The sequence below is a fragment of the Fringilla coelebs genome (assembly GCF_963513975.1).
Source record: "Fringilla coelebs genome assembly, chromosome: 4".
Lineage (NCBI taxonomy): Eukaryota > Metazoa > Chordata > Aves > Passeriformes > Fringillidae > Fringilla > Fringilla coelebs.
Window position 1 is genome coordinate 32,500,332 of NC_140032.1, and position 12,909 is coordinate 32,513,240.

General features: G+C 46.5%; 1 protein-coding gene across 1 annotated transcript in view; it reads left to right on the forward strand.

Annotated features, from left to right (window-relative positions):
- ENPP6 (ectonucleotide pyrophosphatase/phosphodiesterase 6) overlaps positions 1–2,619 on the forward strand; it is a gene marked incomplete at its 5' end in the record, with an annotated part of 29,298 nt that extends 26,679 nt beyond the window's left edge. The window contains 2 exons of the mRNA XM_084204522.1: positions 426–549; positions 1,347–2,619. Coding sequence (XP_084060648.1) covers positions 426–549; positions 1,347–1,570 — 348 coding nt within the window. The 3' untranslated portion in view covers positions 1,571–2,619. The remainder of the gene's footprint in view (positions 1–425; positions 550–1,346) is intronic.
- Between the last annotated feature and the right edge of the window lie 10,290 nt (positions 2,620–12,909).

The window sequence follows — 12,909 nt, forward strand, 5'->3', positions numbered from 1 at the left end:
ATAGTCAAATGGTGCAAAAAAATTACTTATTTTTTTAAGGTGTAAATGGCATGTGGGGCAGAACAACACCCAAGCAAACCCATGGAAGTGCATGGTGCTGGGTGGGAGAGCAGTGCTGCACGCATGGGGAGAGAGACAGCACCTTCCTTACACAAGTCACATACAACTGTGGTGCTTTGTGCTTGTGGCAGAATTCTACATGAGTTGTCCTCCCCTCCCTGTGGAGGGGGAGGTGGTTACTCACTGAGACAGCAAAGTCTGTCAGGAGGGGTCACCCCTCCTGGGCATGAGCTCCTGTGCAGGTCACAGCACAGTGTGGGGCCTGAAGGAGCGGTACAGCACATGGAGACATAACATGGCACCCCACAGTGCCCCAGCACAGCCCAGCAGGCAGGCACTAACCATGCTCTGCTGTTATCACCCAGAGCAGGGACAAGCTACCCTACTGGGAGAACGGGACGGGGAGGAAGGAGGCCTGGCAGAATGGCTGGCATGGCTACGACAATGAGCTCATGGACATGAGAGGCTTCTTCCTCGCATATGGCCCAGGTACAGCGTCACCATCCCTGGTGTTCCACTTCCCCTGCAGCCCCATGGTCCTCACCCCTGCATCTCTGCAGCCCCTAGCACATCAGGACCCCGATGTAGCACTCTGTGACACCCAAAAATTACAAAGAGATGGCAGGATTTCCTCACTATGGAGGGTTTGTTGCACTGCATCTATTTTGTAGATGAAGAAACAGTGCAGAGAGATGTGAAGGGATTTGGTCAGCCTCTCTCTTATGTCCCAGTGCAGTTACTAACTCTTTGCCATGTTTTCCTAAATTTTGGCCTAAATTCTCAATTCTATTTGAAACACACGAATCCTGCTTTTGTCGGGGAATTCAGACTCACAGCAGCAGGGCACTTTCTTTGGGAAGGTTGCAGCATACCTCACCCACGTGTCTGATGGGCAGACACATAACTCCTGGTTTCTACTTCATCAGGCTCTTTAAACAGGGCAGAGCACCAGGCTAATTGTATTGCACCAGTGAAAGCAGAATGTGCAAAACAGTTATGCCAGGCTATTACATCTATCAAGCACATGCAGTAAAGTAGCTCCTGTACTTAAAACTTCAGGGCTTTTTCTAGTTTTTATAATAAAATTGGCCTAGAAGTAAAAATAATGAATAAAATTGTTTAAATTAATGTTTTGCTGAGCTATGCTCTAAATTGTATAGCATGCCACATTCCAGCCTGGTGGTTAAGTCCCAAGAAAGACAAAGGAGTCCTTGCCCCACAGCACCCCACATTGCAGGGGCTGAGCCTCAAGTTGCATGATGCCAACTCTTCTCTTTTGCCTGCAGATTTCCGATCCAACTACCGAGCGCCTCCCATCAGATCTGTGGATGTTTACAACATCATGTGCAGCCTGGCAGGAGTACAGCCACTGCCCAACAATGGCTCCTGGTCCAGGGTGGAGTGCATGCTCCGAAACACAGCCCCCTTGGCACCACTCCCCCCGTGCAGCAGCTGTGTCCTGGCACTAGCTCTGCTCTCCCCGTTCGCCAGGCAGATCTCCTTACTGTGATCCCTGAACAATGTCAGTCAGTGTCACCAGCAACTCCATCCTTCTCTGTTTGTTTTTTTTAAAGTTCTTCATTTGAATAATAGCTTCATTAATAGAGGGCTGTCCCCCACTCCTCCATTGTGCTCCACCAGGCATGAATCTGACCCATCCTGCATTTACAATAGTTTTAACATGAGGCCAGGTTTTGTGCTGCTCCAAACACTGCTAGGGACAATGGTGTCACTCACCTAGATTTACGGCACTGGCAGTGAGGGCAGAATCCCAGCTGTGTATCCAGGATACCCAGTTTTCTGGTGGGTGCACATGGGGATCTTTGAGCATCAAACACATCTCACCCCAGCATCTTTCACTGAAGAGCTCACTCTCGTTGGCCATACTGAGAAGTTCAGGAGTGGAGACCAACCTCACTGCATTTAGCTGGGTTCATCCTGGTTCACCCCTTCATCTCCAGCTCCAGCAGCAGCAGAGCCCCATCTTCTCCTTACAGCACCAGCTGAGCCCTGTCTATACAGACACAGTTTTTAAAGAGCCAAGAGCTTTGCTGAGGGACCAGAATGCTGAGAGAGGTGGGTCAGCACGAGAGCAGTGAGAGCATCCTACTTCTCTCAGCCTTTTCTTCTTTATTTTCACCAACACGAGTCATGGCTCTGCCCATTTCCAGGGCCAGGCTTTCCTCACAGACCACAGCGGAGGGGAAGGCTGGGAAAGAAGAAAGTGACAGAAATCCTCCACTTCAAAGCCAGTGGGAAAATGAATAGTCATCTGGACACACAAGGGTCAGGAGAACATAGGATGAGGAAGCCTGGCATTTAACAGCCTCTCTTCTTTTCCTGGTGAAGATAATATCATCTGATCATGTTTTGATGTGTTATACCCAATTGCATTCCTGAAGTTTTTTCAACATTTACTGCTCTTCTATCAGCTTTTGCTCTCTATACCTCTGCCTGGTGATCAGCACATTTCCCTTTTTTCTGCAGCAGGGAGAGGGGTCTACACTGATAGATCTCCCACCCTCCCAGCTAATCCAGGTGATTTTTTCCACCATGGGCTATCAAGCACAAGCAAAGTTGTAACAGCAAAGTTAAATTAAACAGCAGGAGAGGATAGAGCTGTCGCCAGAGGTGCCTTTGGGAGTGCACAGCGCTCTATCTGATATACCTCTGAACCAGGAGCTTTCAGCAACAACTGCCTTTGGAAGGACTGAGGTCCCTCCCCATGTAAAACAAACCTCTAGAACTTACTACTCTTCTGGATCTAGAGACAAGCATGATCCTGGTATGTGTGCTACAGTGCATTTAAGGGTGAATGATTACACTGGGTGGGGGAAAAAAAAAAACAAACACCAAATTAAACTTGACAAAAGACTTCTGTAATAGCTGTAAAGATTTATGTAATGTGTTATTAAAGCTCAAGTGAACCATCAAATCCGTTGGGAGAAAAATGGAAAAAATCAGGCTTTGTTATTAGACTGTTGAGTATAAAAGGCAATTTAGTGCTTTCGAAGCATTCGCAGTAGCTGTAAAACAAGCACCTATTGTTCAGAGTTCCCTGCTCTTTAATGGACCAGGCTCAATGAAATCACTGGAGCACATTTTAAAGGAAAAAAAAAAGAAAAAGAAAAAAACCTCAGCATACAAGATAACCAAATTACCAAGTTTTGTCTGAAAATCATCAGGTTAAGATGCCATCAGTGCCTGCTAACCCCTCCACAACGTGCCATTTTAAGTCTTACCAGAGAGCAGAAGCCAAGGTCTTCTTACAGAAGAAATGTTTCTAAAGGTATAAAGGTATATTCAGCTCCTCAGTTATACAAAGAGAAATGGAAAATAACAAATTGGGTCCCTTGAGTTGTTCCACAGATGGGCCATGACACATGAAACCAACACTGATCCTTGTGAGTACTTTGTGTAACTCATTTTTGTCAGTGTCCACATGCAAATACTGAAGGGCAAATCCAACTGCAATATTATTTGTTTGACCTTAATGCAAGCATTGTGTGTATGGTAAAAGATACATGGTCTGTAAAAGCAAAATTTGATGGCAGACCTTCAAGAAGCTCGCTAGCTTCAGGAGAACTACAGCTCATTATTTTTTGGAAAGTGCATCTTTCTTCCTCAGAAATATCATACCTCTGAATCAATTCACGTTCTCATTCAAAAATCAAGTGTCTTAACTCTCTCCTATTTTTCTGTATACTATGCAATGGAGGTGGGTGTATTCTAAAACCTATTTCTGAATGGTGTTTTTATACAATGACTGATTGTGAATGAGTGAATAATTCTAAAAATGGTGTTAGAAAAAGCACTTCTTTGTAAATACTGTAAGATTTTTGAAGAAAAAAATAGCCCAAAACCTTCCCTTCAACACTTTGCCTTTCTTGTCTAATAGCTGCATCAAAGTGTGATAAACAGTGTTTGAAGCTTGTGCTGATTAATTATCAGAAAGACGAATGATAACATTGTTTAGAAATGGCAAAGTTGTCAGCATGTAAATTAAGGACATTAAATGCATCACACGAGATGATGTAGCTCATATATGCAGTCCTTTTTTCCAGATGTACTTCATTATTTAACCTTTTGAACATCCATTCAGGAACACATCATTCCCACTAGGCAAATGGACATGGCAAAACATTTTGCACTTCTAAGAAGAGAGGTGAGCCCTGGATGCTCTCTCCAGACCCACCTCTCTAAGCCTGCTGTGTCACCATCACATCAGCTGCTTGCACAGAAATTAAGAACATTGTCTCTGGTATGAGGGTGCGTTAGGCTCAGGCTGTCCAGAGCCCCCCTTTCCCAGTGGGAGATGGTGTAAATGTCACCAAGACCTCAAAAACCAATGCTACAGGCCTCAAGCCAAGGGGGTCCTACTCCACTCTAAGCTCCACAAACCAACCATGTCCCTGGAAGAGATTCATTTAATAGAAACAAGTCTCCAAGCCTACTCCGTAGAATTAATCTCCTTTTCCTTATATTAACTGACCACAGAGCAGGGAGTGGATGATGGAGGAGGACCAGTGCAGGTATGCCAACAAGTCCTTTAATTCCCAGCAGGACTCCCTTTGAACCAGGAGCACTGCCAAGGTCTGCCAGAGATGCTCCCCTCATGTTCCATGAACATGGGTCCTCAGGAAAGGGAGGTGCTGAGGGACAACCTGCACTGGAATAAGTCTCAGTCAGCTCCCCAAAACAGTGCCAAATATGGCAATTTCACAGCTAAATAGGATGAGCCCTTTTTGCTAATGGCCTTGGTGGCCATGTAAGTGGCATGGCTGGCTAAGGCTCAGCAGGTGAGCCCTCCAGCATCCCTCTGGATGCAGTCTGCATTGCCTGCGCAGACTGCAGCCCCGTGGAGACACTTTCCATTGGCCCAGACACCAGTCTGCACCCTTGACAAGTACAGAAACTTTGCAAATGAGGGGTGAATGAGAGGGTTTTGCAGTGCTGGTCATCTTCCTTGTCTCCTAACTAATAGATCCCAAGACATCACAAAGCCACAGAGTATTCTGAGTTGGAAGGAACCTGCCAAGGATCATCAAATCCAATTCCTGGCCCTTCACAGGACCATCCCCAAGAATCACACCATGGGCCAGAGAGTATTGTCCAAATGCTTCTTGAATTCTGCCAGTGTGGCTGGGTGCTGGGGCATCTGTCAGATGTTAGCCCATACACCTCAGGGGAGGTGCAGACCAAATGAGCTCTGGGCACCGGGAAGTGAAAGGCGTTGGAAAAGCTCCGTGTAACATTTCCTCACCTTCTTTTCCTTGTAGGGCTGTACAGAGAGGGCAGGTCACAGCAAATCCGACTGGAATTTTTAAAGAAAACATGGTCTAATGAGGAGGAAGGTTTGAAACCCTGCATTTTAGCATAAGAAGTCTTTAATAGCTGTTTTAAAGGACAACTGTCACATACACAGAAAAACTTTTTTTTTTTTTTGGTGAGTATCAAAACAGTTAAGGTTCAAAAATAAGAACATTTCAGATTTACAGTTGACACAGTAATTCTCCAGCTTCATAGAGATGGACTGCTTGGATTATATGGACTGTATGGATTATTCTGATATTTCAAATACATGGAAATTGCTATGAACTTAAAAACCAGTATGACGTTGTCCTAAATCCGTATCAATTACACCAGTTCAGCTCTGCCAGCCCAGTTTCATCAGGAAACCCCTGTGAGCGGCCGGGCGGCCTGCCCTGCTCTGTCCCAGCCCAGCCAGGTGTCTGTCCGCGGTGCGGAACGCCTTGTGCAGACCAAGGCTGCCGCGGGTCTGCTGCCCTCCGCTGGGCACAGGAGCTCCACGTCTCTCATGTACCGAGGAGCCCAGAACGGCACACGCATTTCCCCACACGCCGCCCGTCCCCCTCGCCTGCCCATTTTCCGCCCGCCAGGCGGGGGCGAGGCCGCGGCCCTGAGGGCGGGCGGGAGGAGCCCGGCCCGGCCCGGCCCGGCCCGGCCGCGCCCCCTGCCGGCCCGGCCGCAAACCGCGCCTTGGGACGAACGTGTGCCTTCGTGAGGGGAGAAAGGATTGGTGCTCTCCTTCCTTCTGCGGCTCTCATCGCAGCTTTTCCTCGTTCTCCCCTTTAACTCTCCCGGTACCTTTGCGCTAAGGCCATTCCTCCTCACCCAAACCTGCTGTTTCCACGTAGCACTCTGAGCAAGCTTCCTGCCTGCTCCTGCTTCCACAGGAGATGAGTGGGCAGAGCAAGACCTGCGTGCGTACGCGGCCCTAAATGATCCAAGAGAGGAACCAGCTGGATGTAATCCCAACTCTCAGGACTTGAGCTGCGTCTCAAGCTGCCTTTGTTGTCATTACAGTCTGATCCCACTGGTGGGGAACAAAAGGCATAAAAGCAGGGAGGGGAGGGGAGCAGGGGGAGTGACACACCTGTTGCTCTGCTACTCGTGTCCACTTGCAGCTTGGCTCGAGGTTGAATGCAGTATCCTTGGGTCTGATGTGCCAGCAGCACCACACTGGGAACTCTGGGCTTTTGTCAGCAAGGGTAATTCCGACTAGAACAGGCACAGGTAGCAAAGAAATGGTGAGGAGGGATATAAAGAGTGGGCTGAGGTAGGGGAAATTCAGTGCCCACTTTCCACACCAGCACAGATCAGGGCTTAGCTGAGCTCCAGGGTGTTGATTTTGATCCCCCCTTGGTTGCAGCAAATGAGGCATTTTAGTATCAGGATTGTATCTGTCTTCAGGAGCAAGGGACAGCAGTGCATGCATAGAGGATGTTTCTCTGTCCCTCACCAAGGGGTTGCAGGGAGCCAGCCAGCCCCAAAATGTCAGCATTCTCTGCTGGGAACACGACCAACCAATTTTCTGTGGCTGCCAGAGTGGGCATTGACAGCTCTTGAGCAGCTTTCTGTTTTTCCCAAGAAATTAATAATACACTAAAACATTACTCATCACTTAGATACATTGTTTGGTGAATATTAATTAAGCCTCAAAATTGGCTGGAGACTGTCATTGCTTCCTTGCCAGATAGAAGAAGAGAGGCTGACGTGGCATCAGCTGTTTCAAAGTCTTTGGAATGCAGGTCAGACTTGCAGGGATTGTCCACAATCCCCCCTGAACACTCGCTCAGCCTGCTGCTCTCACTGGGCTGCCTCCATGCAAAGGCTCTACATAAATGTATATAACTGGGCCATGTGTCCATTAGAGGCAGTTTTAACCTTTCTTCAGCAGGCCCACGTGCTGCTCCTCCTACATCACTGAAGCAAGCAGTGCATTGATTGTACCCCTTATTCAGGTTAGTTTCAGCCCTGCAAGGACATGACCATACCAAGTGACTCAGCAGGAGCCTGCTTCTGATTTCTGAGAGGTGCCTCACAGCCCTTACATGATCTCTGAGCAGAAGGAGGCTCTGACAAATTAAAGATTAATTTTTTAGAAGGGCTTATTTGCCTCCCCATCCATCCATCCATCCATCCATCCATCCATCCATCCATCCATCCATCCATCTGTAAATTGCACTCTCCCTCGACACTTCTTCCATGTACTCCATACTGGTGGAGCTTTGGGGCGCAAGATTTTGTGTCCTTGCTTTTCAGAGTAGGCAGTAATGTGGTTTTCATCTTACAGCTCATTTATTGTCCATGAGAATGCGAGGGGTAGAGAGGGGTAACCCTGCTGACCACATCCCAACTGAGTAGATTCTGTAAGAGAGTGGGAAAACAGCCCTTGCCCATTGGGGCAAGGGATTGGCCCAAGCACAGCTATAACAAGGAAATAATTTTGGGCTTAAAAATTAAGATTTTGTAGTAGTCTTCAAATAGCAGCTGTGAAAGAAGACAAAAGAAAAAAAAGCTGAATGTTTTTTAAGGTAGAATTCAAGCAGTTTATGAGCTGGATTCTACAAACTGCTTGCTTACACTGCTGCAGAGGCTGGGTGAAGCATCCTGAAACATCCCCCCCTGCCTTAATCTCAAGTGGTTCCTTACAAGAACACTTCTAACAAAGAAAAAGAACTATTTTTCCCATTCTAAGCAGAATAAAATTGTGAGGGCACTAAGCTTTCTTTGAGTTTCATAAAACTTCTTCCATCAAGAAAAAATGGGATGAACAAACCCAGGTCCTACAGAGAAGATATTTAATATCCATAATGTGGGGAGCTTTCCAGCAGAAGAAACTCTTTTATGCAGAAATAGCTGAGTGCAGCCTGTAAAGGCCTAGCAATTAATCACGCACTTGAAGAAATACAACACGCTCATAGAGGCTGAATTTTAAATGCTTGCTGCTCCAGTTTGGACAGTGACAAATTAAGGCCCCCACAAAAGCAGGTGTGGCTCTTGAAGAAGCCCTCTGAGGGCAATTAAAAATGGGAAACCAGCTGGTAACTGTGCAGATGTGACAGCTAGGGCAGCTCAGGAAATTAATACAAAGGAGGAGGATGGAGGAGTAAATGGTGTAGGAGCTGAGGCAATAGAGACAGGACCTGGTCTCCACAGGGGATTGCTCCACGGCAGGTGAAATGCCTCATGTGGGATGCACAAAGTGGTGACAGCCACATATCCCCATTGCCCTGGAGAGCTGCCAGAGACAGACTTCAAATGAATCCCTCACTGAAGGACCCCAGAAACCAGAGGAGATGCTGCTTTGTGTGTCACACAGTTTCCCCTGGTGCCCAGGGGACGGCTGCATTCAAGGATGTCCGAAGCAGATGGCCTGGGCACATCTGAAATCATCTGTGGTAACCTGTGATGGAAAAGGCAAGGGATGAGGTCAAGGGTGGATTTTCCCAAATCAGCTTCACTGAGCTCCAATCCAACAGGTAATATCCAGCCAAGTTTCACATACAGTGCTTCATTGTTCCTGGTCAGTTCATTGTCTCCAGTGTTCACTGATCTGAATCAGTCAAGAAAATGGTAGTTTGTCCCATGGAAAATACAGCAAATAATTCAGCTACATGACAGATTATAAGGAATTCGTAATTTTCCACTAGGGGTACCACTTAGGAAGTGTGAGCAAAATTATAAATAGTGCCATGCAAACAAACTATGTATCAGTACAAGCCAGAACTCCTCATCCCATTTAGAAAATGATGTCCCCATGATTTCCATCACAATTTCTCAGTGCTGTTCCTCACATGTCTACTCCTACACTGCCTTTCTCCACACATACAGTGTGTGTGAGGCATCACTGGGACAGAATTTACCTTCTACCAAAGTGCAGGCTGGGGGACTTTTCCCATCCGTCTGTTCTTCTAAAGTAGTCTGTTGATAAAAAACTCTTTCCTGTTGTGAATTGCATAGACTATTTCTCAGAAAAAGCTGTCAGCACAGATCATTATACATTACTATTTTGGTTGGTTTTTTTCGCTCCTTGTCCGTAGGAAAGGTGTACTCCTGTTTATGTTAAGCTTTGGCATCCTTCCAGGAAGCTGAGCAAACAGCATTTCATTTGGGACTGCCGATAAAAGGGCAGAGTGGGCAGGTTCTTACCAGTTTCAACCTCTAAATAAAAAGATCTCTCTAGTGAAGAGCTGCTCGGCCACTTGCTTGGCTCTGGGAAGCTGAGTATTCTCTTCTCTCTTGAAAAAAAAAACCACTTGTTTTGTAGGCCCTATTTCCAGCACAGTGGTGAAGCATAGGAAATCTTTTGTGTAAAAGGAGCTCTCTTTCTGTGTTCCCCTTCAACACTTGCTGCTTGTCACCAGTGGGTCATGACAGTCCTAACAGTGCAATCCTAGCCAGAATGCCAAATAATAAGGCAGGTGAGCAGCTTCACTGAAAGAAAGTACCATCCACCGTACCTCAGTACCTGGGCACAGGTAGTCATTGCAGCACAGAGACCCTCTCTGGTCTAGCAGCTTTCATATGATTAACATACCCTAAGACTGAATAAATTATTTTATAACAAGCTCAGCATCCAGGGTCTCAGGCAGGGACAAGGGCCCCAGCTGGCCAGGAACAAACCCAGCCTCAAAAAGCACAAATTTTTTGCCAAAAATCCTGCAAAGGTAGGAGAAAGGATGCAACCAGAGAGAGCCATGAACACAGCCTGAGGCTGTACTGAGCACACCAACAGCAGCCACAGGGTGGAGATGATCTCTGCCAGCACTTTTCCTCTCTTTGAAGGGATGGTAATGGGCTGATTTGGAACAGGCAAAATGTAAACCAAGATAAGATATAATATTAATCTTACAGAATGATCTGAACCTGTTCTGCATCCCCCTTCCAGTTCCCCTGACAATCAAAGCTAGAAATGGAGAAGCTTTCAAGGATGTTTAAAAGGTTTCAGGTACCAGCAATGCAAACAGAGCCAACAGCAAAACGTCCCTGCCTCCAAGAAGAGACAAGAGGAGAAGAAATTGTTTGGTGCTCATCCATCTTCCTCCTGTAATCTGTGGTGGCTGGTGACTGCAGTTAGGTGCAAACATCTGGGATGCACCATAGACCTTCTGCTGGAGAGAGGAGATGGTTCTTTCAACACAAGATAAGTTTGGAGACACTTTGCAGGTCTTGCAAGGGAATAAACAGCAAGCTATTGCATATATGATAAGAATGGGGGAAAAAAGGGCGAAGATTTTATTCTAAAGCAAATGTGGGCACCTTGAGGGTGACCAAAACTTTCAGGAGCAGAAACCTCCCGCACACATGAGGAGGAGAAGGCTGATAGGCTGAGACAAGCAATTATGACTTGTGGTTTAGGGGCCTGCCTGAGCAGAGGGGAATACCTCACCAGGTTTGCAAGATGTGCCTAGTTCCTACCTACTGTGTGAAAGGTGGCAAGTTGTTCTTCAGACCAGGAATTAACCAGGAGTAAGGAGGGCCACTGCACTTGGGCAGCAGAGGAGTCCGCATGGCAGGACTGCCACGTGGCCCCTACCAGGATCTCTCTCCATCCCTTCCCACAGGGCTTTTCCAGGACCCCACTCTGCCTACAAACAGGGCACCTCCAGGAAAGCCAACCTCTGCTGCCCTCAGTGGCTGCACCATCTCCTGGCCCTGGCTGGGCACCGCTCAGAGACACTAATGCTTACAGTACAACCACAGACACCTCAGAACACTCCAGTATCAGTTGCTATTTATTTTAAGTCTGTATAAACCATGAAGGCAGGCACATGTAGCTCCCCACCTCAGCTGGCTTTTGGGAGTTCAGGATCCTCCAGCCTCCCAATAATGCAAAGAAGTTTTTCTTCTGTCTTGAACTGATATTCCTTCTCCAGCTGCTGGTCCTAACTGTGAATCCTCTGCTACTGAAGTACATCCTCACATTCCTCTGTCCTCAAGTTTTCCTCTTTATTTGGTGAACTCTCTCAGGATTTTAAGCCCTGATATTCCAATTCCCTCATCTTCCTTATGGAGAACAGTATCCACCCTCCCTCTCTTCCCCTTGAGTTGCAGAGATCCCAGTTTGGAAGAAATCTGGGCAGAAGCTGGTTCCTTCTGCCTGCTGACCTGTCTGTTCATGGAGACCCATGCCAGAGTTGCACCCCTGACTGCATTATCCACAAGGCAGCAGTCAGGAGACACAGAGTTCACATAGTACATGCCAATATAGTCTAGGATTATACTATTATTTTTATTTTTACCAAGAAAGAAAGAAAGACAGAAAAAAAAAAAGAGGGAGAAAAAAAGGGGAAAAAAAGGAAAAAAAAAAAAAGGCTGGCAGGTGAGACTAATTCCCTTGCTCTTCTCTGTCCTGGGAACCTGGTAGTCTCAACTGACTGGACCTGACAACCTGCTACTAATCTAGTGTCAAAAAAGGCAGCTTCCTTTTCCACAACATCCCAAGCAACTAATTTTTAGAAAGACAAACAGTTCTGAAACTGCAATGGTCTAAATATTTTAAGGCAATAGTCTTTCATTAGTTTCTGGATCAAAGAAGGTCCACCCATTTCCCAGCAAGAGTTTTAAATGCAGTGAAAGAGCTTTTCAAAGCTGTTTGTCATTCTGTAGAGCTTTAACTTTCTAGGATTTCTTTTCCTTACTTCTGTGTGCAAAAATGAGTAGGTTTCTCACTTTGTTTTTTTTTCCTGTGATTTGGTGAAACATGTTTGCTCCTAACAGCAAAGCATGAAAGGTAATTGTCTATTGATATTGGGTTATAGATAACAATAAAATCATAAGGGCAAAGGGGTATACCTTTAAGGAGGAGCCATAAATATATTGCCTGCCTTAGGTCTGAGGACTCCTGAGTTTCGACATCATGAAATAATAATAAATCTCCAGGGTCCACTGGCACCTACTTAGTAATAAAGCACTGTGGTTACAAGATAGAATTACTTTCTTTGTAAGTAAGAAGTAATTGGGGAGGAGAAGATGGGACACCAGTCCTATCTACACTAATTGGGACACAGCTCATGATGCCAGGAGCTGCCAGCCTGCCAGGCACAGGAGCCATGGGACAGCAGAACAACAGAGCTGAGGAGCTTTTTAGGTTTCCTTTTCTACTTCATGGGCTGGAGGTGTCCTCCTCCCCCATGGGGCAAGGCAAGTGGAGAGGGCTCCAGTTGGGGTCCCTCTGTGGACTTGGCACCTCTGTTCCTCAGGCTGGTCACCAGAGTGGCCTTGTGCACTTGCATCATGATGGACAAAATAGTTCCTGCCCCTCTCCTCCTGCCTGCCCTGGCGCTTGTGCCACAGACTTCATCTGACCTCTGCCTCAATGCAGAGTGCCCTGGGAATTTTCAGCACTCCTTTAGAAGAAAAGAAAAAAATCATACTGCTTTGTCCAGGTCAAAAAAGAAGAGGGGAAAAAAATAGGTGGTTACTGTTTTATTGAGGTGTGCCAGGGTCATGCTTTTAGGTGAGTTTTACAGCTGGACCAGTTACAAGTATCTTAAAGTCATCATCAGCTTGCGTCACAAAGAAGAACATTAAACTGCAGCA